Raw genomic sequence first — 23,028 nt, 5'->3', positions numbered from 1 at the left:
ATGAAACTTACCTTTGTTCTAAAATTTACTGTAGGTTATGCACTAAAAAGGGCAAACGATCAATGGTTGTGAAAGAGACTGCAAACTCGTATATTAAAATTTTGAAAGGAATGAAAATAGGACTGTTAAAATCATATGGCTAGCGATCTAAACTAAGCAAAAGGCATAAACCAGGAAATAAACAAGCACCCATGGCTTATTGTGTGGCCGCTCTCCCCATAAATCCCTCAGGCTATAGCTGCTCTCCAAATCCATCTAACGTGCATAGATGGATCACTTTCATGTCCCTCAACTTCTTCTAGCTTTGTTTGGTGAATAGTTTTCTCTTCCCCGGCCACGCTTTCCGCCTCTGAAGTGCTTTCCTCCCCTAATAAAAGGAGTAACAGTTGAATTTAAACAGAAGAAAGAACAACAATGAAAAGGGACTTGCTTAGCCAAACTAAATAACAAAAGCTGTAGAATACGTTTATCGGCACTGACCTTCCATGGAAACGCTTGTTTCCACGGTGCTTTTCTTGGTTACCGCGAAGTAAACTCCAATATTCTCTCTCAGCATCACCTAAAAATATTACCCAGCACTTTATCAGTTGCTCATCTAATATATCAGATTCATATCATTGACCTAAAGTCATTAGTTCCTCTTGTATTACATAATATTCTCTCGGCATCACCTAAACATATTACCCAGCACTTTTATCAGTTGCTCATCTAATATATCAGGTTCATATTATTGACCTAAAGTCATTAGTTCCTCTTGTATTACATATTATTCCTTATATGCAAGATGGATGTCAATATTGGGATCAACATGCAACAAAAATGGGAAATTAAATCAAATGGAAATTTTTTTTCTTTCCTCACCGGTAACTGGTTCTAAAGTGGCAATGAAATTTTTGACAACCAGGCCACCTTCATTAGCCAGAACTGCAGCAGCACGAGCTTTCTGGGCTGCTTCAGGTTCATCAAACCGAATATAACCCTTCTCCTCACCAGCTTTGAAGTCAATATACTTCACATGTAAAGAATATATGTCATGAGTAAGAACGTTAAGATACAACTGCCTGGTACAATGTCAATTTTTTAAGAAAAAAGAGATATCTACCTTCACAGTGCCAAATTTTTGGAAGGCCTCCTTCAAATCTTCCCGTAAAACAACATTCATATCGTCTTTGAAAACAGATGTAGTGTTTTTACGTTCTGTTCCCTCATCCTTCTGGACAGGACTTTTGTTCTCCGTTTCGTCACCCGACACAGGTTGTTTATCATCAACCTTATCTTTGTTATCTTCGTCATTTTCTGTAGTCTTCTCTTCATTCTTCTCAGTAGCACCATCCTTTGCAGGTTCATCAGAACCATTTTTCTCTGCAGAGTTCCCACCTGAAATGTTCTTCAATGCAAATGCAACAACCAAGCCCTTGGGGTATCTGTGACAATCCATTACATGGACTTTAATTACAAACATTACGGCAATAAAAAAACTAATACCAGTTAAATATTGTGATTAATTACTTACTTATCCTCAGCATTCAAACGGTTATCTCCATTCGAACCTGTGACTGGATGATTATCCTCATATTCTTCTGCTTCTTCTTCTCTTATAGCATCAAAATCCTTCCTGAAAAGAACATTGTACGAACAATCACATCAGAACATACAATTGTAAGAGAAACAACCCTACACTAAAAGTCAACAGTGCTTTCTATCCATTTCACAGTATCAAAACAAATTGCAACAGAATGCACGGTGGCGAGTAATACTTACTTAGGTTTCAGTTCCAATTCAGCGCCTGCATAAACCAAGCTTTGCTCCAAAACCTTTTGTGCATCTTCCTCAGCTGAGAATTCAATCAAAGCAGTGCCACAAAAATACTTTTTGTTTGCTACATGACGAGGTAACCTCACACTATTTACCTACAAGAAAAGTAAGAAGGCAATCAGTTTACATTGAACCGCAAACATATTTATAACCCTTAAAACACATAATCAGTTATCAAATGAGTAAAATAACAATAGATAAGAAAACAGCCATTGAGCAAATACCCTAGCATATTGACCAAAAAAGGCTTCTACATCTTCCATCTTGACATTAAACTCAAATGGTGATGCAGCAATTGTTCTACTGTCTAATTGCTCTAACAATTCTTCAGGCTCTAATAGTGCAGTGCTTCTACCAACTTTCTTCCCTGAAAGATCGAAACCCGCATTTAAAATTATGTGGAAAAAAAAATCTTTGTTTGGCTTAGCTTATGAGAAAAAGAGAAGAAATTCTCCTTTTTTTATCTTCATTTTCGATTTTGATAAAACTTACCATCTTCAGAAACCCTGAGGGAAGAGGAAGTTCTGAGAGTTTCAGCAACGGCATCCAAAGTAGCCTCTGGCACTTCTTCCGCCTTCACATCCCTTAAATTCAAATGGCTTCTCATCTTTGAAAACGAACAAATCAATGCCAAACTGACCACTTTTTTGGTAATTCACGGTCAAGAACAAACAACAAGAAGCAGCAGCATAAAATAAGTAAATAAAATATTACACAAACATCGGGAAATAGTTTTTTAAAAAAAACAAAGGATACTGCCATCATCGTTTTCGTTAATTTTTTTCTTGAGAAAGTTATCTCTCGGAATATTGCTATCACTGAAGTAAAACTCTACCTGTAAAATTACAGAAACAAAATTTCAAAAAATGATAATAAGGGATTGAAAGGTAAAAGGGAAACTAAACCCAAAAATAAAAGATGGGGGCAAGGAAAGGGGGAATATTGACCTGGCGAAGAACAGCCTTGGCAACATCTTCGCTTAAAGAAGGCGACGCCATTATTGTACGGTGAGTGCTCGAGAGACAAAATTAAAGAGAAGAGATGAAACAAAGGTTTGAAGATGTTTAGGGTTTTGGGAGAGTAGTTTCGCTGTTGGGTCGGGACTTGGGAGTTGTTTATATGGTATGGTATGGTGGGCTTTTTATTTTCTTAAGCCATAATGTTATGTTTTTGTTTCTATAATCCAACTGATACCGTAAACTGAAATTAACTCCCAACTTCTAACTGTCAAGACCGTAACTTAGGTTAATCCTTGTCCCTTTGCCATGTCGATACGAAATTTCCCCACCCAAGTCAAAAATACAATTATATTTCGATGATGAAAGAATGATATGATAGATTCACTAATAAATATATACTACTTGGATTATACTTCTAAATTATAAAATTATAGATTCATCACACAATCTAAACAAAAATAAATTGCATTTAACCCACAAACAATTAGTACAAGGATGATTTTTATATCTTGTTATTAATGTAATTACGTGATTTTCTCTACAACTGAATCTTCAGTTTTCAATAACCCCAAGTTAATTTTTTGAATCATAAAAATTCAATTCCTAATAATTAATATGCTACATTGTGGTTGAAAAAATTCTTGTCATCATATCTTTATTGAAATCACATATTTGAAGTAAATGAAATTTTAGCTAAAAGGATAAAAATAATATTTAAAAGTTGACTTTAAATCTCATCATTAATTTTATATAAATAAAACACTCATAATAATTTAATTTTATTATAATTACTTTGTGTTTGCAATGTTGAAATCTTAAAATTGTGTACACCATGTCCGATTAACTGGAGTCTTTTTTTTGGGGGGGGGGGGGACACCCAATCCTTGTCATCCCTGGACCGCATAGCACCAATGGATGGGTTCACGTCGTAAAACATAAGCAAAATTCGCAATCAAAACCATGGTAATATGGCATATGTAAATTTGCAATCCAAATTTATGATGTTAAATCGAAAAACGACGATTTTATTAATCAGAAATAGAGATATGAATTATGTTTTATTATCAGGTACTAAGACCATAACAGAAGTTCATCTCACTCACCCTCAATCTTTGACTTCATTCTACTCCTTGAAGCCTGCAAATGACAAATAATTACATAGATTCTCATAATATGTCAGTTTCCATTCCATGTTGTCTCTTTCCTTATCCAAATCGTCGAAAGTAAGATATTCAAAACCGAGGGCAGCAAACCACCTTCTTTGAAGGGCAGCAGGTTTTTGGCACCCATCATCATCTTTAATTGCCATATGAATACCAGTATCTTCTACATAAAATCGTCTTCAAGTTCCTGCAAAGATTTGCTCGTCTCAGCAATTTGTTTGTTGGATGTCATCTTTTCAGATACCATGAGACCCTTGTAGCTTCTTATCTCCGCTTGTCTTTCCTTTTCAAGCCTTTCTAGTTCCTCACGTCGTTTCTGCCAGATAAATCAATTGGGTTTTCAGTTTAGATATCCAAAAAAGAATATGAATTTTTGTACATATATGTACATGCATAGAGAGGAAAACACTATAATCTGTAGATTTTCTGATTACAATCCATGAATTCTATAATATGTTCCAATATTTAGCACCTATCCGTATGAGTATTGATAATTCATATCAACACAGCCACAGGAAGTTCAGATTTTCAAAGCAAATACCTGAATTAGTAGCAGCAAAACAAAGCTGGAAACAAATCCATTCAAACATGTGCCGTTGTGACCATAGTTTCAAGTCATTTTACCATTTTTTATTATCACATATACATAATTGGTCCGGGAAACTGAACAAGAAAAAAATTCAAGTATATTAAGATCATGTGATGCATATAGAAATAGAACTACAACGTTATATGCATATTTAAATAAATGACAGCTTATCTTCATAGTTTGTCTTGTTCCTGTCTCAGCTTCATGAATCTACTATGGTAAAACTGTTCTTATCGCTATCATATAAACTAATTCTTTACCCTAAGTAAAAAAACGTAGGATAAGTTTCATTTTCATGATACAACCATTTAGGATATTCATGTTCTATAGCACACCCATTTAAATAAAACACAACCTGAGGTGGCCAATATCAAATTGACAAAAAAGAAAAGGAAAAAAAAATAGTAGGGAAAGAAAAAGAAACTCACTTTTTCCCTCATATGTTGCTTTCTCTCAGCTCTTTCCGCTGCATTGACTGCTTCTCTCTCAGCTGCAACAATGTATTGTATTATGTGGTGTCAGTTACATCAAGATCAAATAAAATATTTCAACTAAAGTAGGATGGAAAATAAGATAAAAGAAAGAACAAGGATAACATAAACCAAACCAAATTTCTTAATAAACAACAACAATACTATCTTTAGTGCTAAGTCAGAGCATAAAACGGAACCGCGGGTATGTTTATACCTTTCAAATCAGGCGTCCGTTCTACTTTAGTTCTGTTCAGCCTGTTAACTATCTCATTTATTCGCTTCTCCACTCTCAGGGTCCGGACCTAAATCAATTGATATACATCATCCACTTATGAAGCAAATAGAAGAACAAATAATTAGTAATAAAGAAGTTTACCATCTTAGAATTGTGAAAGCCAACTTGACCAACATCCATAGAAGGGGTTTTCTTCAAATTGGACCATGGAGTGTAAACAACGTCAATATTGTTCACCTTGTTGCCTAGCCTCGCATAATAATTAAAACAAAACATTAAAAATGCGGCTTGGTTTATATCAAAAGAATGTTTCACTAACATTTTACAAAACTGGAAATTGATGAAATTAAAACAAACCTTGAATGGAGTTAGCTTTAACAAGCTGAGCACAATCTTCGAGCAAGCCTTCGCTTATATCATCGATGGTTTGACCTTTTTGAAGTCTTAAATAAACATGGGCAGAAGACATTTTGTCCACATGGAACCTGTAATGAAAAACTAAATTCAATTTCTATTTATATATAGAAAAGAAAAACTAAAGACCTTCCATTTGTAATACAAATAATGAAATTCCAATAAGAAAATACACGAAGGAAGAATTTTAAAAGATTACCAAATGTCTTCAGGGAAGCCATATTTGATGAGTTCCTCGTTCTCGTACTTGTCGAGACCCATGAAAATGGTGTAATCGCCAGCCTCTGGTCGAGCTTTGAAGTAAAACACCATCCTTTTTTCCTTTCGAAATTTCGTTATTTCTTGGTTTTCTTTTCCTTCCTTGGGAGATCAGAGACAAAATTAGGGTTTTTGCCCTCTTCCAAGAAAATAATTGAAAGTGTGGATAGCGTTGAAACTTGATGTGAAGAAATTCCCTGTTGTTTGATGCTTCCGTTTTACCAAATGAAAGCGTTTTAACCAAGCTACGTGCCTATCACCGCCTAACACATTTTTTTTTTCTTTTTCGCCTTTTTTCCGTTTTTGCGAAAGAAAAATATAATCAAGGTTAGAAACCAATAGATTCATCGGTTCAATTAATTTAATCTGAATTAAAATTTTATAAAAATTTAGTTAAATTATGTTGATTCTTTATTCAATTAGATTTATATCCTAATTGAATCTTAATTTGATATTCAACCATTATTTAATGAAGAATTTATTATTAAAATTGAAAAATGTGATAGAAAATATTTTTGAAATTTTTAATGTTGTTTATCATTGCTTCCAAATGAGATAAATGTATATGTTAAAAATAATGTTTTAAAGTAGAAAATAAGTATTTAAATTCAATGAAATGTATATAAACTTAAATTATAATACAATTAAAATCAATCAATTAAGTTAATATTTTGATAATAAAAAGTTTAATTCACAAATATATATATTTTTCCACATTGATACTTATTTTTTTCCCAAATAAATACATAAAGCTATAAAAGTTTGACTAAACTATTAAAATAGTCACTTTTATTTGTCTCAGGTTACATTTTAGTTATTTATGTTTGAAATGTTACATTTTAGTCATTAATATTATTATTTTGTTACAAAATGGTCACTCTATCGTTAAGATCTATTACTTCCCAAACAGCAGTCCGATGTGACAGTTAAAATGAGTTTTAAATGCCAACATGAATGCCTAATCTGGATGAGAAAAGTTTAAAATTTTTTATTATGAAAATAAAATACAATATTTAATTTTGTTATCGTTAGAGAAGAGAATAGCGGAACGATAGATAAGAAGAAGAAGAAGAAAGCTCATTACTTACTGTAGTCCATGATATTTGATGCATTGAATTGATTACTTATTGTAATATTTAAACCCAAAACCCAGTTAAAGAACAAAAAAAACTCATTACTTACTGTAATCCATGCTTGGACCCTCCATTAAATCGATCCTTTGTTATTTTATTTTGAATAAAAAATCCAACCAATTGATGGATCACTTAATTTTATTTCTATTGTTTCGATTCAATAGAGATGATTATGAAAATGGGTGGTCTTTTCAATCAAAATGGAAACGAAAACTAAAAGAAAAATGAGACCAAGGTTTTTTTTTTAGTTCAAGAATTAATGTGATGCATTGGTTTTGATTATTACGAGAAACCCAATTAATTTTTAATTAATTGAATTTATTTAATTAAAAATTAATTAATTTACTTGGCTGGACATCCAAGTTGACATTTAAAACCCATTTTAACTATCATATCAAACTGTCATTTGGGAGGTAACAGATCTTAATGACAGAGCGATCATTTCATAACAAAATAGTAACATAAATGACTAAAACGTAATATTTCAAACATAAATGGTTGTTCATATAATATCCTGGCCAGCCATTTAATAAATGTAAAATATATTGCTCAATGGCCCCATCTCCACCAACAATTCCTTAACGTAAATTAAAACCAACATTAATTTTTCCTTAAATTTATTAGCAAACGCTCTCGCAATCACATTCAAAGCTTTTGGTTTCTATTTTTTGTGTAAATACCCAAGAGCGTAATCTTCATATATTTGTATTTTCTCTTTCGCTAATCAATCACCAAAATAGGGTTCTTAAATGTCAGTGACCCAAAGCTTAAAAGAAAAACATGTTGCTGTCTTGGCCTTCCCATTTGGCAGTCACGATCTAACCATCCTAGGACTGGCATGCAAGTTGGCTCGTGCAGCGCCGAATGTGCAGTTTTCTTTCTTCACCATACCAAAATCTAATCATTCTAAGTTTTCCACTTTTAAATTTGATGTCCCCAACAATATCAGAACTTATGATGTGGAGGATGGTGTGCCTGTAAATCATGTTTTTAGTGGAATCCCAGTGGAGAGATTGGACCTTTTCCTTAAAGCAACTCCAGGAAATTTTCAAAAGGGATTAGATGCTGCAGTAATGGAAACGGGAAGGAAAGTTAACTGCTTAGTCACGGATATGTTCTTGACGTTTGCTGCAGATATGGCTGAGGATATGAAGGCTACTTGGATCCCTCTTTGTGTTTCGATTCCTCATAATCTGTCAGCCCATGTTTACACTGATCTCATTCGCAGGCTATTCAGTCATGTGGGTGGTGATAAAAATGGTGGCCAACACCAAACTTTAGAGCTTATTCCTGGGTTGTCTCCAATGCATGTTAAAGATTTATCTGATGAAATATTGCCTAGGCATTCAAATGAAACGTTTTTTTCTTACACGTTGAGTAAAATCGGATGTGTTTTGCCTCGATCTACCGCCATTGTTATGAATTTCTGCCAGGAACTTTATCCTACGCCACTCTTTGATGATCTCAAATCCATGTTTCCAGCTTTGTTGAATGTTGGTTTCTTAACGCAAGAACTTCCCCCGTCTCCGTTACCACCATCGGATTCAGATACGACGGGCTGTTTATCATGGCTAGACAAACAAAGTTCTAAGTCTGTTGTGTATATTAGCTTTGGAACAGCGGCAGCGCCACCGGGCGAGGAGTTAAAAGCCTTGGCAGAGGCAATTGAAGAGAGTGACATTCCATTTATTTGGTCTCTCAATAACGACCATAAGCACAATTTACCAAATGGGTTCCCTCAACGGACAAACAAGCAAGGGAAACTCGTTCCGTGGGCACCCCAAGCTATGGTGTTGGGACATGCTTCGACAGGTGTGTTCGTGACACATTGTGGGGCAAACTCTGTGTTTGAAAGCATTGCAAATGGAGTCCCAATGATCTGTAGACCGATGTTTGGGGATCACTGGATGATTGGCCGTGTGGTGGAGGAAATATGGGGGGTTGGTGTTAAAGTTGAGGGGCTTGTGTTCACTAAGAGTGGGGTACTCGAGAGCTTGAAACTGGTTTTGGGACATGAACAAGGGAGACAAATGAGAGAAAGGATTAAAGCACTGAGAGAGCTCGTTTTGAAAGCAGTAGCACCAAGTGGAAGTGCTTCACAAGACTTCAAAACTTTAGTTGAAACAATCTTAAATTCTTAAAACTTGAGTTATGCAATTATAGATAGTTTTAAACAATTATCGCTAAGATTTCTCTGTTTTAGGGCAATCAATAAAACCATTGATCAAAATCAAATATACCATGAAATTTTAAAAATTACGGTAAAAAAAATTAATATGAAAAATCGAAAGGGCAGAAAATTAATGATAGAAAATATAAATTTTTTTCATCCATTAAGTTAAAAAATAAAAGGAAAAAAATTTGAAAATAGATAATTTTTATCATTTTTTCTTTTGATTTTTATAGAATTAATTTTATCTAATTATTTATACATCATAACTAAATTTATTGCACTCTTTAAGAGAGAATGGGACTTAAACCTTGAAAATGATATTATTAAAATAAACAATCTTAAACCCCGAATATAAATAGTAAAACAAACATAAAATTTATCAAAAAAAATATTTGCTTTTTTTATTTAATTTTACAATTGCAATTTAAATTTAAGCTATTTCTTGAGAAAAAATGACTTAAAAACCAATTGCTATATCTATTAGCTTTTAACTGTAAATATTCTAGTTTTATTTTATTCTAAAACTTTATCTAATAACTATTTATTTTGTTAGTAAAAATTAAGGCGTTGAATATAATAATAGAAATAATTGATTTTAGAAAATTATGAATCTCATAAATAATATAAGAGAATTTTAATTCATTTCAAAATACCCGTTTAACAAGAGTTTTAATTCTTGTTTTATATAAATTAACTTTTTATAAAAATATAATAAAATATTAAAAAACACATTAAAAATTTTAAAATTATTTATGAAAGAAAGAAAATACATCACCAATCTAATCAAATATTATCTTTTTAATCTATAATTTTTATTCTAAAATTGGTCATATATAGATATTTTACAAAGGTGAAAGTACTTAAAAGATACTTGTACTAGTGGGATTATTCAAATTAGTCCCTCTATTATTAAATGGTTCAAATTAATCTCCTTACTATAAAAATATAAAATAAAGTCAAATAAGAATAGAGCTAACATTTATTGTTTAAAAATATCATTTACCGTTTAATAAAGTTAATAGTTTAAAATTTTTTATGGTTTTTTAAATGAAAATTTTTGTTTAAAATTGAATTGCAATTGAGAAAATTAAATTTTAAGATACTTTTTTATAGAGTAAATATTAATTTATTACAATTTAGACTTATTTAATTCTTTTTAATAGCATAAAAATTAAATTAATCTATTTAATAATAAAATAACTAATTTTATCCGTCAGGGACCTTCTGGGTAGAGGTGCTCATGGGCCGGGCGGCCCGGTCCAGCCCGACGGCCCGCCCGAAATATGGGAGAGTTTGGGTAAAAATATAGGCTGAAATATGGGTTTGGGCAAAAAAACGAGGCCCGTTTAGAAAACAGGCCAGGCCTCGAGCACCACGTTTTTGGCCCGGGCCCGGCCCGGCCCGATATAATAAATATATTTATTTTTTAAAATTTTTTAATTTTAAAATATTTTTAAAATACTTTTTAAAATTTTTAAAATAAATTTGTAGTATTTATTAAAAAAATAGGCCAGGCCAGGCCTGGGCTTATGTTTTTTTCTCGAGCCGAGCCTAGTCAAAAGTTTAGGCCCATATTTTAGGCCGGGCTGGACCCGGACCAAAATTTTTTATGGGCCCGGCCCGGCCCATGAGCACCTCTACTTCTATGTTCTTTATAAAAAATATATATATAAATGATTGATTTTCATTTCAACATTTTTTATCAAATTTTTTACGAAAATATAATATTTATTTACTATATAAAATTTTTATTAAATTGAGTGTCCATGAGTTGACTTGCTATTCGCGGTTAATCTCTGCTTCTGGCGCCGCCGCCACGCATCCTACTCTTATAGAACCAAAAAACAGATTAAAAAAATACAAGCTTTGTTCCTTTAATTATTTTTCTTGCAACTTTCAATGGAGCTAAACACTTACTCTATCAACGAGCTTCGCCATTTCTCTTCTTGTTATATTGGTCTTCGTTCTCTAAACTCCAAAACCGCCGTTAAATTATCCCAATCTTCTAACTTCAATGGACTCTTTCCTCGACGCCTCCGCCCTCTCAGGTTAGGGTTTCGATCGAACTCGCCGATCATCGCATGCAGCTCCATCGCTGAGACTGATACCGAAACTTCTTCTACGGCATCCGACAGACCCGTCCCCGTCAATCCGGTTTATGTTCCCACGCCGGCTAATCGAGACACTCGAACTCCTCACAGCGGGTAGTTCTTCTATTCAATTGTGTTCAATGATTTTGAATGATTTTCGATTGAATTTTGGTAAATTTTCTATTGAAGTCGTAGTTTGACTTAGCTTTTGTTAGCACTTGTTGTTTCCTCCAAAATGTTTAGAAAGTGAAAAAGTAGTGCTTCCAGCTAACCAACAAGGTGGACGTAATGAGCTAGTATTAGCTTTCTGCTATGTTTTTTTTTTCTTTCTAATTTTTATTTTTGGGTTACTTTATCGAGTATAAAGGAAGTTTACTTTTGCTATGGTCTAAATTCAGGTTTCTTGTAGTGTTTTATATGATTATGAAAAGCTTTAGTTGTATATAGGTACCACTTTGATGGAACCACTCGACAATTTTTTGAGGGTTGGTACTTTAAGGTATCAATCCCAGAACGAAAACAGAGCTTTTGCTTCATGTACTCGGTGGAGAATCCTGTATTTAGGAGGAAACTGACCCAATTGGAAACACTGCAGCACGGACCTAGATTTACAGGAGTTGGGGCACAAATCCTTGGTGCTTATGACGAGTATATATGCCAATACAGTGATGAATCTCAGAACTTTTGGGGAAGTAAGTTTTCTACTTTATTGGTTTCATCAGATTTTAATCTAAGGACTGGTCTTATTACAGCCGCCCATTGCACCTGATTGATTATGTAGTAATGAAACTACAATCTACTGGGTGTAAAAGACACTTATTTTGTATAGTTGCTGCTCGATTAACTACTTGTTGACTTCATCGTAGAAAATTTTATCATATTACCTTTTGAGGAAGCTAGCATTTATGGTGGGAAGCTATCTCCTATAATTGTTCTTGGATATCTAGCAAGATAGAAAGTTAATCTATATGAATATGTTCTCAGGCATTTAACCTGAACTTTCTAATCAAATGTTGATACATTAATTTAACTTGATTTTAATTCACTTCACCCTCTGCATTTTATTGCATTATGATGTTTCATTCATTTTTATGCACCATCGTCACTTAATCTTTTGGTCTTGTTAGACTTTAGCAATTCAAAACCTTACTGATATCTGGTTTGTCTCAGTTTTCAAAGATCCTTTTCAGTTGTTTTAAACTTCTAATTTTGGGCCATTCAAATTTATTTTATTTTGGCCTCTCGTTAGAAAGTCTTTGGTTCTCCAAGCATCATGTTTATTACTGAGTGCAGTTGTATCTATTTAGTTATTAGCTATAGCTAGTTTACTATTATCATCATATGTCTTTTGGTGTTTCTCAAGTTTATACCTTAATAGTGCAGTGATGAAATGCATAAATGAGTGATGTTCTATGCCTAATTTATAACTTTTTAATGCATAGGCAGGCATGAGCTGATATTGGGGAATACTTTTTTAGCCAACAAAAACTCACGACCTCCAAGTAAGGAGGTCCCTCCTGAGGTTAATAAACAGTTTTGGAATTCTACTCTTTGAAGGAAAATGCCTGCAAAGCAAGCCTTAATATGGTTTCCATGTGATAGTTTATGTTTTGATCCTTTTTTAACTTTACATATTATCTATGGCTGTTCCTTGTAGGAATTCAATAGAAAAGTTTTGGAGGGCTTTCAAGTTAGCCCACTTTGGCATCAAGGCTTTATTCGTGACGATGGCAGGTGCCTCCTCTTATTGAATCCATAAGCATGATTTTAATATAAACATATGTAATAAACCCTTACTTTGTTTTATTCTATGGTCATTTTTGCTCCTTTCTACAGAAAAGTAAAGCATTTAATTAGCATTGAATGTGCACTAGACTTATGTGTCATGGTGTGAAGAAACAAAATTTCCTTTTATTGATATCCCAGAAGAATTAATAGTGTTGTTCCTTTACGAGAAGATTAAAAAAATTGCTATTTTGATGATTTTCCTATGCCCCCTTTTTGAAGCATTCCTTCTGCATAGTGATCTCCCTTGTATAACCGTTGGCTTAACAAACATGCCATCAGAAAAGAAGTGGTTCTTCTATCAAGTTCCATTTCCTATTTTCATTCAAAAGTCTATGTTGTGATTTGTTACTTTTTAGGTTCTCAAAATTAGAATTGAGCAAAACTTCTCAGTCGCTATCAGTTATTTCGGTAATCCTGTTTACTTGGTTTAGGTTTTAATTGCAGGACATCTTATGCAAGAACTGTTAAAGCTGCACGTTGGGAGTACAGTACTCGCCCCACCTATGGATGGGGTGATGTTGGGTCCAAGCAGAAGTCAACAGCTGGCTGGCTTGCAGCTTTTCCCATATTCGAACCCCATTGGCAAATTTGCATGGCTGGTGGACTTTCAACAGGCACTTGCTTGTCTCCTTCCTATTGTCAATTACACTTTGAATTTATTTCCTCCAATTGTTCATTAGTCTACAGTCTGCATCTCATCTTAGTGTGCCATGTTGTTCACCATCAGTTCCTATCGCCTTGGCTGAAGATTTGATTTCTTAAGAAATCCATGTTTTCGATTGAGAATATTATCTCAGTTATGACTTTTGGTTGCAGGTTGGATAGAGTGGGATGGTGAAAGGTTTGAGTTTCAAGATGCTCCTTCATACTCGGAAAAGAATTGGGGTGGAGCCTTCCCTAGAAAATGGTTTTGGGTAAATCGTCATTCCTTCACATCTCCCTGAATGCTTATCTAACTATTGATCATGTTATCTCCCAAGAAATTTTTGGATGCATTAGGTTTTCCATTGGATCAAGCTTAGTCATTTTCGTATTAATCATGGCAATCGTATATTATTGCAGGCTCAATGCAATGTCTTTGAAGGTGCAAGCGGAGAAGTTGCATTGACTGCTGGTGGTGGATTGAGGCAACTGCCTGGCTTGACTGAGACCTTTGAAAATGCTGCATTGGTACTTCAGTTTTATCAAATCTTATGTTTGCCTTGATTCTCTTGTTTTGGTTGATGATTGCTTTTAGCATGAAAATAATATATCAACTACAGAATGGAAAGAAAGGAGGAAATGTGTTCACAAGGGTTTCTTTTTTCATAATTCTCCTGTCGATTTTTCCATTTTGGTCCATTTCCTTTCCGTGAAATCTGTTTCTCAATTTTTATGCAAAGAAGAATCTTGGATGTGTACTTTTAGGATGTGCCCTTTCTTTATTGCCAATATGAGTTTCTGTGGGTCTGCTGTTATTTCCAATGTCTAGAAAACTGATTCTAAAGTGTTGTTATTGTTGTTATATTTTCATGTTTCAAGAGAACTAGTAAAACCACATCTTTCTTTTCATGCTTTACTAGTCGTATATGGTGGCATCCTTAGAAGTTTTAAGAATTGAACTGGATATTGGCATGTCTCATATGCCTTCTATTCAGAAAAAAACATTTTCTGTTTCAGACTAGTAGATTCTATAGCTTGACCCATAAATGATCCTTTTACTGCTTCTGCAGATTGGAGTGCATTATGATGGGATTTTCTATGAATTTGTGCCCTGGAACGGTGTTCTATCTTGGGAAATTGCTCCGTGGGGTTACTGGTGCATCGCCGCGGAGAACGAGACACATATGGTAATTTTATGTCTGTTGCTGATGTTTCCTTCTCTTCATTGTGCTAGTGTACTTCAGTTTTAAACAATAAAATTTTAACTTTGCAAATATAATATCTATGACATGTGGAACTGGTATATTATTAAGACAACAACAACAAAAAAGATTATGCTAGGTAGTCGGAATGATTGTAAAGCTTCTGTACTGTTTAATAGTGTTTTAATGAACTCTAATTGGTTCCTACTTCTGAGCAGGTTGAGTTAGAGGCAACAACAAATGATCCAGGTACAACATTGCGTGCTCCAACAATAGAGGCTGGTCTTGCTCCTGCATGTAAAGACACTTGTTTTGGTAATCTAAGATTGCAGATCTGGGAAAAAAAATATGGTGGCACTAAGGGGAAGGTTTGTTATTCATACCTTTTTGACGCCAAGTGTAATCTAAGATTGCAAATCATCGCTTTAGGTTTAGGACAAACTATCTACTTCAGTTCTTACTGAGCAATGATTACTTTCACATCTTTGGCTTTTCTAATAGTGGAATAAGATATATCATATTTGAGTATAATGTCAGAACTTTTACACATCTTAACCTTACCAATATTTCATGCTGCCTTTCCTGAAGTGCCTTTGTTAGTTTTAATATTGTTCTTGGTTTTAACTTTTGCCTGCTGTTGGCAGGGGGGTATATTGTCTTTAGGCAAATCCCCATTGGATATATTCCAAACATGCTATTTATCGTGTTCCATCCAAAGCTTTTGTTCCTTAGCCTGGATGCTAATTTTGGCTTCTGAAGTTGCTTTCAATAAATTTTCATTGAACTCAATATACTAACAATTGCAATCTTTTCAATATGCAGCTAATCTTGGATGTCAAAAGTGACATGGCAGCTCTAGAAGTAGGAGGAGGGCCATGGTTCAACACTTGGAAAGGGAAGACCACTACACCAGAGGTCCTTAAAACTGCTCTTCAGGTGCCTGTTGATGTGGAAGGGATTTTTGGTTTGGCTCCATTTTTCAAACCCCCTGGACTGTGATAAGAGATAGATCATTCATTACATTAACAATGCATTGACTTTATAAAGTATATAACAACAATTTGTATAAGAAATCCTCCTTTTGATTGAAAACTGTTCTTCCTTTGTGCAAACCCTAACCAGATATGATCATAGGAACTTTAATAGCCCAAACCAAGTAGAGAATGTTAAATTGTCATATTACATCTATTGCCTTATGAGAAACTAACAATCATTTATTGTCTCATGATCTTCTTGACAAGGACCATAAGCCTTGCTGCAAGCTAGAGAATAGATAAATTTAAGAATACTTGAGCCATCCAGAACCCAGTAATAGTATTCATAATGGCCCTTGTTAATATTGCTTGAGATCCAACTTTCGCCTCTTGTTTTAGTAACGTTATCGACTGTACTTGTTATAGAACTCACCACCAGACTTCCAGCAGAAGCTCCTAACATTTGAAGATTGGCTGCAACACTTGACATGGTTCAGAGTAAAAGAATTCTCTGTCCAATTCCATTGAAATCCGAAGCCCAGTTGGACATGATAGCATATGGCAGAATCCATAGTGCAGAAATGTGCACCATGGCTTGTGGTTTATCCGAAAGCCCTTCTTGGATTGCGATTTCTCGTCGAATATACTCCACAACTGTTAATGAAACCGTGGCTGCACAAGAGCAAAGAAGTCCGGTCTCCCTTCTTTGCTTAAAACTAAGACAAACCGGTTTCCCTTTCATTTTTAATGCTAAAGGAAGAATTATCCGATCATACAAAGCAATCCCTACTACAAAAGTGATGATCACAGACGCACCAAATGAACCTGCTGGAATATCAAGCTTTGGAGTTATATGTCGGTCCATGGTACTTGCTTGAATTACTGCAAAAGAATCCAAAGAATATGTCACAGCGATTATGATTCCGTAGACCAGACCGGTATCACTCTGATTAACGCTTTCAGCTCTTCCACTTGATCTATTGTACAAAAGACTCCATGGGTTTGAAGCATTGCCATCAGAGGTTAAGTCCTGTTGAGGGTTCTTTATCACACAAGCTTTATTCAGAAACCTTAGTGAAATGAGACCATTTTCAGTTACTTTATTCCCATAATAATTAGTGTATTGGGAAAGATAATTGTCAGACAAGTATTCAAACTCAATACTCCAGGAGTAACAGAACTTCACATGGTTTGTTTCCAACCGTGCACAAAAACAAGTTCTTTGTCAGACCCTAATTCAGTTTTTCCAGGAAAATATATAACTATCTGGTCCAAAATGTTTTTGATTCAGACGATACAAAGAAACCCTGTTCACTAAGTACAATGAAAAACAGTAAAAAGAAAATATTAGTGGGATACAATACAGGGTTCCTTAACAGCTTTTAGTACCAAAAAGAAAACTTTATCAGTACGTGTACAAGAAATAATGTGGATACTGCATAGTTGAGCCCGTAAAGTTTGAGTGCATCATTTGCTTTTCCATTTTGATGACAAATCAAACGTTTGGGCTCTACTCTGTAATTTCTAGAAATATGTTCCTGGGCAGTGTTGGGTTATAATCCTAAAGATGTACAATGGGCGTGCGAGAGAGGGCCCTTGGCACTAGCTTTAGCCACTGATAATGGTGACAAAAGAGAACCCAGGTAATAATGACTTATGCCAACGCCGCTCAATAGAAAAAAAAAATTTCTTCTTTAATTCCATTGATCTCTTTATAAAATATATGTCAAGCTGAAAAACAGGAAGCTGAGGACAAAGATGAATTGCCTTTAATGGGGGGAGCCTTTCCTGATTCCAGTACAATAGAATATATCCCCTTCCACTTTTATTTTTCCCAATAAAGAAAAAAAAATCATGCATTTTAGATTCAGTTCCCATGATAAATGTCAAAGTGTTTCTTTATCTTCCTTGGCTTGTTCTTGTTGTATTTGTTGGAATCCAAGTCTTAGCTTCAGTGAAGGTGAAGCAGTGGACAAGTTTAAAAGTAAGGATTTTACCTATGCTTCATGAAAAAAAAACTAAATAAGAGTTCTAACTTTGTTAATTCGCATGGTGGTTTTGGTGTTAGTGAGCTCATGCAGTGTAAGACGCTCATCAAAGAAGCTGGAAAACATAGATGAGAATGGTCCCCCAAGGTGGTTACAATTGTCTTGTCCTCTTCCAGAAACTCCTACAGAACCAATGGAGTTTCTTGCCAGATCATGGAGTTTGTCAGCCATGGAACTCTCCAAAGCTCTTGCCAAGAATAATATAGCTGCTTCCAATGGCGTTGATGCTGACATTAAGTCTTCATCTGCTTCTTCTGTTGGAAATATTGAAACGCATGATTCAAGACAATCCGTAAGAAGAAAAAAAGAATCCAAAGTTTTGATAAAATATATAGGTTTTGGCTGCTTCCAAGTGAAGAAAGCGACAATTATAGTATAAAATATTCATGTTTGTTTGTTTTGTACAGCTAATTCAGCAGCAGCCTAGTGACGATAGCCCTCCAATAATTTCCCCAAGGGAAAGTGAAGATCTGAAGGTATCCTCTTTAACATCAGGTCTTTCAATGGTGGATGTTATGTGCAGTGTTTGTTTTAGGTTCATATAAAAGATATTTACCCCTTTTCTAATGTGTAGGAACTATTTTTGCTTCATCAAACACTGAACCCAGAGTTTCTTTCTAATCAACAATTGCTTAAAAATGGGGTATCTCCTTGTTCAACCTCGTCATAATATTCAATCTACCTAACAGTATCATCACATATATACTTACTATTATTGGCTTTATCACCAATTTGAAGATATACAAGAGCATTGTAAGAGGGCGAACAATGGGGAAATGGTTGAAGGATCAGAAAGATAGGAAGAAGCAAGAGATTAGAGCCCATAATGCACAACTTCATGCAGCTGTATCAGTGGCCGGTGTTGCGGCTGCCGTTGCAGCACTTACTGCCTCTAACGCAATGTTACCGGAAACGGAAACTACAGGTCTTAAGACATTGTCTAAAGTACCGACTGCTATGGCATCTGCGGCAGCTCTTGTAGCTTCTCACTGCATTGAGATTGCTGAGGACATGGGAGCTGATCATGACCAAATCTTAACAGTAGTCAACTCTGCAATTAATGCAAGAACTAATGGAGATATAATGACCCTAACAGCTGGAGCAGCTACAGGTTTTTAAATTGCTCCACGTAATTTCATTCATCCAGCTAGAAAATTCACATATCTCTATTCACCTTTTTCACTTTACTGTTAATTTGCCATGGCTGCAAGCATAAATTGGAAACAAATAGCTAATAGGAACATAGCTGAAACATGATAATGGAATGAATTTGTAGATCGATTTCAAGGACATATAGTTAACAGTTTTGCATAAATGCAGCCTTGCGAGGAGCTGCTGCCTTAAGGGCAAGGCTGCAAAAGGCTGGGGCTTTAGCTTTGGGTGAAGACGGTAATGGATTGAACATCACAACAGCATTGAACTTTGCTGCAACTGGGGGTGAACTACTCAAGCGCACGAGAAAAGGTACATTTTCCCGAGCCTTATTAATTGAATCTTCAATCTTCATCATTCAGTTACGAAATATTACATCTCATCACCATATTTATGTTGATTACAGGAGCTTTACATTGGAAGCAAGTTTCTTTCTACATAAACTCTAACTGGCAGGTATAAAATCCTTGTAAAAAAACTCACCTGTTTAGCTACATATTCCAAATGCATGCTTTTGAGCTTGTTATCTGAGAAAGATCATAATCATTTTAATGAAAACAGGTGGTGGTTAAACTGAAAAGTAAGCATATGGGAGGCACATACACTAAAAAGAAGAAGTGTAAGCTTAAGCCTCATTGGCTCATACTTGAAATAAATAAACTTTCTTACTAATTTAACCCCTGTTGTGTTAATGGAGTTTGCACTGTGGTTTCCAGGTGTGATCTTTGGAGTTCATGATGGCATCCCGGCATGGCCAAGAAGGGAGAAAAAAGACAATGCAGAGCAGAGAGCTTATTTTGGGATTAAGACTGCAGAGAGGATAATAGAATTCGAGTGCAGGAGTAAAGGTGACAAACAGATGTGGACGGATGGGATTCAACATATGTTGAATTGTTGTAATAGCATTGCATATTTCTGAGAGAAACTAGGTTCGGTTTGATGGAAAAATGCTCGATTTTCATTTCTGTAAAGTAATCATGTTGAAATTGCATATATATATATATGATTATTCCCCAAATACTAAGCTGAGGGAGGTCATTGGAATGTTCCATGTTGAATCCAACAGTTGAGTTTCTGATCGAATAGATACTTCGAAAGCTATGGAAGTTTCATCAGATTTGAGGAATCAGTGATCTGCAGTTGGATTGGCATAAATGCCCCGTGAAAACCATACGGGACTCTGAATGGGAGTGTAATTTTAGTAACTGGCTCGTTGAGGAAGTTCTTGGTGTCAATTATATAAGCCTGTATATTGTCCAAGGAATTCAAGCAAAATACATGTCAGATTAACCCCTCTTATTCTGAATCATCAAAAACCAAAAGAACTTGTTTGACTTACTTCAGATATACTAGTGTCTTTGTGATGAACAAACGTGATAATCCAGCCATCATCTTCTTCAACACCTCCTTCTTTAGGGTCAAAGGCAGCTCCACTACAGTACGTGTTCTTCTCAAAAATGTGATATTCTACTTTAATTGATACTTCATTATTTTCCTCTTCAAAGTTGACCTTGGCAAGGCCTCCAAATCTCTCCATGCCTGAAATAACCAGATGAAAAAGACATCATGTTATCTTTAACGTATGAAAAAATGATGGGGGCTAATTTTTTTCTACTACCTGGGGCAGGGCTTGAGTCGCAGTGACCTACTTGGGTGTAACCATATTTGTTTCTCAAACCTGTAAAAGCTCCATTGATCATGGGAAAATCCATGGGGAAATGATTAGGCCCTGTCAGGTTTCTCTCCTTCACATCCCCGGTTTGCACGTTTAGTCTCCGTTCATAGGGACGAGGAAACAATAAGTGGTCTTCTAAAATGGCATCTTCAATTGGTTTACCAGGGGCAGGCTTAAATTTTGTTGGAAACCACTCTAACTTTTTTGAACCCTGATCAGGTCCTGGTACGACTGATGCAAGAGCTCTACACCCCCATACACCAACCTATTCACAACAGATATATATATATATAGTTCTCTCAAAATTCATGGTACATGAATCATGTTGTAGATAATTTAACTGATTATTACCTCATCACCATCCTCAAAGCAATTGATTACGTGAAAAGTGCAATTTGGTTTCACTTTAAACCACTGAATTGAATCAGCATCTCCATAGCGAGGCATTATGCCAATTCTTGCATTTCCTTCACTTTCATATTTTATTAACCTAAATAAACATTTCTTGTTAACTCAAAAAAAAACAAATGTTCTGATTAAGTAAAAGAAAAATGAAGACTATAACTCACTGGCCACCACGAATAAATCTGTTTACATCAATAGTTAGTGGGCAATCCATGATGAAGACAATATATCTGCAAAACAAAACCCCAGGTAAGTAAATTATTTTGATTATGTAGCTGCTGATTTTTCAACGTACCACACACATGCAAGAACACTAACTTTACCTATTTGTAACTCCAATCTCATGGCAAAGTGGGCATCTATCGAGTTCCAACTTGTGAATAATTCCTTCCCATCAGCTGAAAAATTAAAATTACAAGCTTCAGAATTGACATAATCACTAGGTTCCAACCCCCGAATTTGTTCTCTATGCAGTAGAACTAACCTGAAATTACTCCCACTTCAACAAAAGGTTTAGTTACTGCAATTCCCATAGTAACCAGCTCCCCAGTACCTGGAACTCTCTGTCATATATAAAATGAAGTTAATTGCTATTGAGTAAAATCTTTATCAATAATAACATATTTGATTTACCTTCGGATGGGCAGTAAATGATCGGTTCCATGCTCCATTGACATCCCAATCGTCTAAAGCTTCTAGTGTTAAGATGTCAAATCTCTTGAGGCAAGTCATTTTCTGTAATGGAATACAACTTCCCCGACTGCTCGAAAATGTTGGTATTACTCGTATTTTTTAATGGTTTTCCAAATCTCACCTGCATTAATATTTTTTTAATGAGACGTTCACTGTCAATATATCAAACCTAAAAATTATATATATATAATTAGGAGTTTGGATAAGCAATTGCAAACCAACCAAATTGAGCAAGAAAGAAGTGCAAACAGCAAGAGGATCCCCTTGGATGACCGGAAGAAAAGAGGGTTTGTTTCGAAGTTTTTCGAGCTTGAATGTGTCAGTTTCGACGTGTCTGTTATTGTAAACAACAGTCCAGTTCCCATTAATGTTTTTACTGAAATACAAAGCATGGAGCATTCCTTCACCTTCAATCCACAGAGGACTTGACTCCCCAAATATAGATTTGGTTGACTTTAATCCCCCGAACATAGGATTTGGTCCTGCAAATATAAATTATATGTCACCATTGACCGCTCAGCTTTTAATGATTTTCCTTTTGCTGATACAGTAAGTTACTTTGGAATAACCTCAAAATCATAACCAATATTAAACAATATAAAATTATATCATATATTCACCTATGCAAACAGAAAATCTTAAACAACAGCAAAACACCGAAAGAAAGGGAAATTTATAACACCCTCCTTACCTTTGAGTTGATGGGAAAATTTATATCATATACAACCGACCATTGATAACATATGGTCTTCATATATATATGACAAAAATAATAAAAGCTCAAGCTGTGCGGTATCATAACCAACCTTTTCTTATATAGACTCCTTGAGGAAATTCAGATGGAATATTGCCATGGATGTTGGTGATAACTGCAGCTTCTTTTATTTCATCAACTGTAGCAGCGTTTGTCTGTCCAGTTTACATTTTCAAACGTAGTTAAACATTCAAAGCTTCCATTCCTTAAATGCAGTTCTATATATATACCTGAGATGGGTCCAATGGGTAGTCAACAAACTCGAAAGTAGAATCTACAAATGCATCAAGCAGCTTAGCAGAAGTGTTCTTCACTGCAGCTTTCAGTACATCAATTCTAAAAACATGTTGTTCCAATTCTCTCAAAAATGGCTATGTCAGTCACGAGATATGT

At 35.0% G+C, this 23,028-nt stretch overlaps 7 protein-coding genes across 10 annotated transcripts; 3 read left to right on the top strand and 4 right to left on the bottom strand.

Moving 5' to 3' along the window:
* Positions 1-63: 63 nt before the first annotated feature.
* On the bottom strand, positions 64-2,931 carry LOC107906952 (la protein 1). The gene is made up of 10 exons (XM_016834113.2): positions 2,763-2,931; positions 2,572-2,650; positions 2,308-2,457; positions 2,040-2,182; positions 1,762-1,910; positions 1,514-1,615; positions 1,103-1,424; positions 862-1,009; positions 481-559; positions 64-367 (listed from the first exon to the last, which is right to left on the bottom strand). The coding sequence occupies exons 1-10, from the start codon at positions 2,811-2,813 to the stop codon at positions 289-291; spliced, it is 1,302 nt and encodes a 433-aa protein (XP_016689602.2). The 5' UTR covers positions 2,814-2,931; the 3' UTR covers positions 64-288.
* Positions 2,932-3,769: 838 nt separating this feature from the next.
* LOC107906953 (coiled-coil domain-containing protein 25) lies at positions 3,770-6,192 on the bottom strand. 2 transcript variants are annotated; one of them, XR_005913665.1, is made up of 7 exons: positions 5,848-6,192; positions 5,592-5,719; positions 5,376-5,479; positions 5,214-5,301; positions 4,955-5,016; positions 4,479-4,600; positions 4,217-4,253 (listed from the first exon to the last, which is right to left on the bottom strand). XR_005913665.1 is itself a non-coding variant. In XM_016834114.2 (6 exons), exons 1-6 carry the CDS (start codon positions 5,958-5,960, stop codon positions 4,101-4,103), a joined length of 648 nt encoding a protein of 215 aa, XP_016689603.2. In that variant the 5' UTR covers positions 5,961-6,192; the 3' UTR covers positions 3,770-4,100. The 2 variants fall into 2 exon arrangements, 1 of the variants encoding a protein (XP_016689603.2); XM_016834114.2 differs by lacking the exon at positions 4,479-4,600 and having other exon boundaries at positions 3,770-4,253.
* A 1,596-nt stretch (positions 6,193-7,788) lies between these two features.
* Positions 7,789-9,180, top strand: LOC107902815 (anthocyanidin 3-O-glucosyltransferase 7). Its single transcript, XM_016828930.1, has one exon. The coding sequence runs from the start codon at positions 7,789-7,791 to the stop codon at positions 9,178-9,180; it is 1,392 nt and encodes a 463-aa protein (XP_016684419.1).
* A 1,790-nt stretch (positions 9,181-10,970) lies between these two features.
* Positions 10,971-16,157, top strand: LOC107906956 (tocopherol cyclase, chloroplastic). Of its 3 annotated transcripts, none has more exons than XM_016834116.2 (10): positions 10,971-11,416; positions 11,750-11,994; positions 12,745-12,824; positions 12,960-13,036; positions 13,535-13,704; positions 13,907-14,004; positions 14,153-14,260; positions 14,803-14,919; positions 15,153-15,302; positions 15,757-16,157. In XM_016834116.2, the coding sequence occupies exons 1-10, from the start codon at positions 11,112-11,114 to the stop codon at positions 15,931-15,933; spliced, it is 1,527 nt and encodes a 508-aa protein (XP_016689605.2). In that variant the 5' UTR covers positions 10,971-11,111; the 3' UTR covers positions 15,934-16,157.
* A 244-nt stretch (positions 16,158-16,401) lies between these two features.
* LOC107902816 (protein NRT1/ PTR FAMILY 1.1) lies at positions 16,402-17,349 on the bottom strand. Its single transcript, XM_016828931.1, has 2 exons — positions 17,345-17,349; positions 16,402-16,978 (listed from the first exon to the last, which is right to left on the bottom strand). The coding sequence occupies exons 1-2, from the start codon at positions 17,347-17,349 to the stop codon at positions 16,402-16,404; spliced, it is 582 nt and encodes a 193-aa protein (XP_016684420.1).
* On the top strand, positions 17,298-20,157 carry LOC107902817 (VAN3-binding protein). The gene is made up of 9 exons (XM_041093184.1): positions 17,298-17,892; positions 17,977-18,248; positions 18,364-18,432; positions 18,531-18,599; positions 18,695-19,067; positions 19,277-19,420; positions 19,515-19,564; positions 19,670-19,727; positions 19,825-20,157. The coding sequence occupies exons 1-9, from the start codon at positions 17,763-17,765 to the stop codon at positions 20,025-20,027; spliced, it is 1,368 nt and encodes a 455-aa protein (XP_040949118.1). The 5' UTR covers positions 17,298-17,762; the 3' UTR covers positions 20,028-20,157.
* A 49-nt stretch (positions 20,158-20,206) lies between these two features.
* LOC121203503 (carotenoid 9,10(9',10')-cleavage dioxygenase) lies at positions 20,207-22,218 on the bottom strand. The gene is made up of 9 exons (XM_041093185.1): positions 22,104-22,218; positions 21,822-22,002; positions 21,673-21,751; positions 21,512-21,586; positions 21,353-21,418; positions 21,135-21,273; positions 20,727-21,048; positions 20,448-20,647; positions 20,207-20,353 (listed from the first exon to the last, which is right to left on the bottom strand). The coding sequence occupies exons 5-9, from the start codon at positions 21,400-21,402 to the stop codon at positions 20,207-20,209; spliced, it is 858 nt and encodes a 285-aa protein (XP_040949119.1). The 5' UTR covers positions 21,403-21,418; positions 21,512-21,586; positions 21,673-21,751; positions 21,822-22,002; positions 22,104-22,218.
* Positions 22,219-23,028: the final 810 nt, after the last annotated feature.

The sequence above is a fragment of the Gossypium hirsutum genome, chromosome D05, assembly GCF_007990345.1.
Source record: "Gossypium hirsutum isolate 1008001.06 chromosome D05, Gossypium_hirsutum_v2.1, whole genome shotgun sequence".
NCBI lineage: Eukaryota > Viridiplantae > Streptophyta > Magnoliopsida > Malvales > Malvaceae > Gossypium > Gossypium hirsutum.
The sequence above is the reverse complement of the archived record's forward strand: the minus strand, read 5'-3'. Positions and strand labels throughout refer to the sequence as shown.

Bases quoted from the DNA above. Each gene is read 5' to 3' on its own strand.
- LOC107902817 (XM_041093184.1), top strand. From the start codon at position 17,763: ATGCATTTTAGATTCAGTTCCCATGATAAATGTCAAAGTGTTTCTTTA. The intron at 17,893-17,976 runs GTAAGGATTTTA...TTTTGGTGTTAG, and splicing joins AGCAGTGGACAAGTTTAAAA to TGAGCTCATGCAGTGTAAGA. The intron at 18,249-18,363 runs GTAAGAAGAAAA...TGTTTTGTACAG, and splicing joins CGCATGATTCAAGACAATCC to CTAATTCAGCAGCAGCCTAG.
- LOC107906953 (XM_016834114.2), bottom strand. From the start codon at position 5,960: ATGGTGTTTTACTTCAAAGCTCGACCAGAGGCTGGCGATTACACCATT. The intron at 5,720-5,847 runs GTAATCTTTTAA...TTTTCATTACAG, and splicing joins GGCTTCCCTGAAGACATTTG to GTTCCATGTGGACAAAATGT. The intron at 5,017-5,213 runs GTATAAACATAC...ACATTGTTGCAG, and splicing joins ACGGACGCCTGATTTGAAAG to CTGAGAGAGAAGCAGTCAAT.
- LOC107906952 (XM_016834113.2), bottom strand. From the start codon at position 2,813: ATGGCGTCGCCTTCTTTAAGCGAAGATGTTGCCAAGGCTGTTCTTCGC. The intron at 2,183-2,307 runs GTAAGTTTTATC...TCGATCTTTCAG, and splicing joins CCTCAGGGTTTCTGAAGATG to GGAAGAAAGTTGGTAGAAGC. The intron at 1,911-2,039 runs GTATTTGCTCAA...CTTTTCTTGTAG, and splicing joins TTTTTGGTCAATATGCTAGG to GTAAATAGTGTGAGGTTACC.
- LOC121203503 (XM_041093185.1), bottom strand. From the start codon at position 21,402: ATGGATTGCCCACTAACTATTGATGTAAACAGATTTATTCGTGGTGGC. The intron at 20,648-20,726 runs GTAGTAGAAAAA...TGGTTATTTCAG, and splicing joins CGACTCAAGCCCTGCCCCAG to GCATGGAGAGATTTGGAGGC. The intron at 20,354-20,447 runs GTAAGTCAAACA...GACAATATACAG, and splicing joins AAGACACTAGTATATCTGAA to GCTTATATAATTGACACCAA.
- LOC107902815 (XM_016828930.1), top strand. From the start codon at position 7,789: ATGTCAGTGACCCAAAGCTTAAAAGAAAAACATGTTGCTGTCTTGGCC.
- LOC107906956 (XM_016834116.2), top strand. From the start codon at position 11,112: ATGGAGCTAAACACTTACTCTATCAACGAGCTTCGCCATTTCTCTTCT. The intron at 11,417-11,749 runs GTAGTTCTTCTA...AGTTGTATATAG, and splicing joins ACTCGAACTCCTCACAGCGG to GTACCACTTTGATGGAACCA. The intron at 13,705-13,906 runs GCACTTGCTTGT...TTTTGGTTGCAG, and splicing joins GGCTGGTGGACTTTCAACAG to GTTGGATAGAGTGGGATGGT.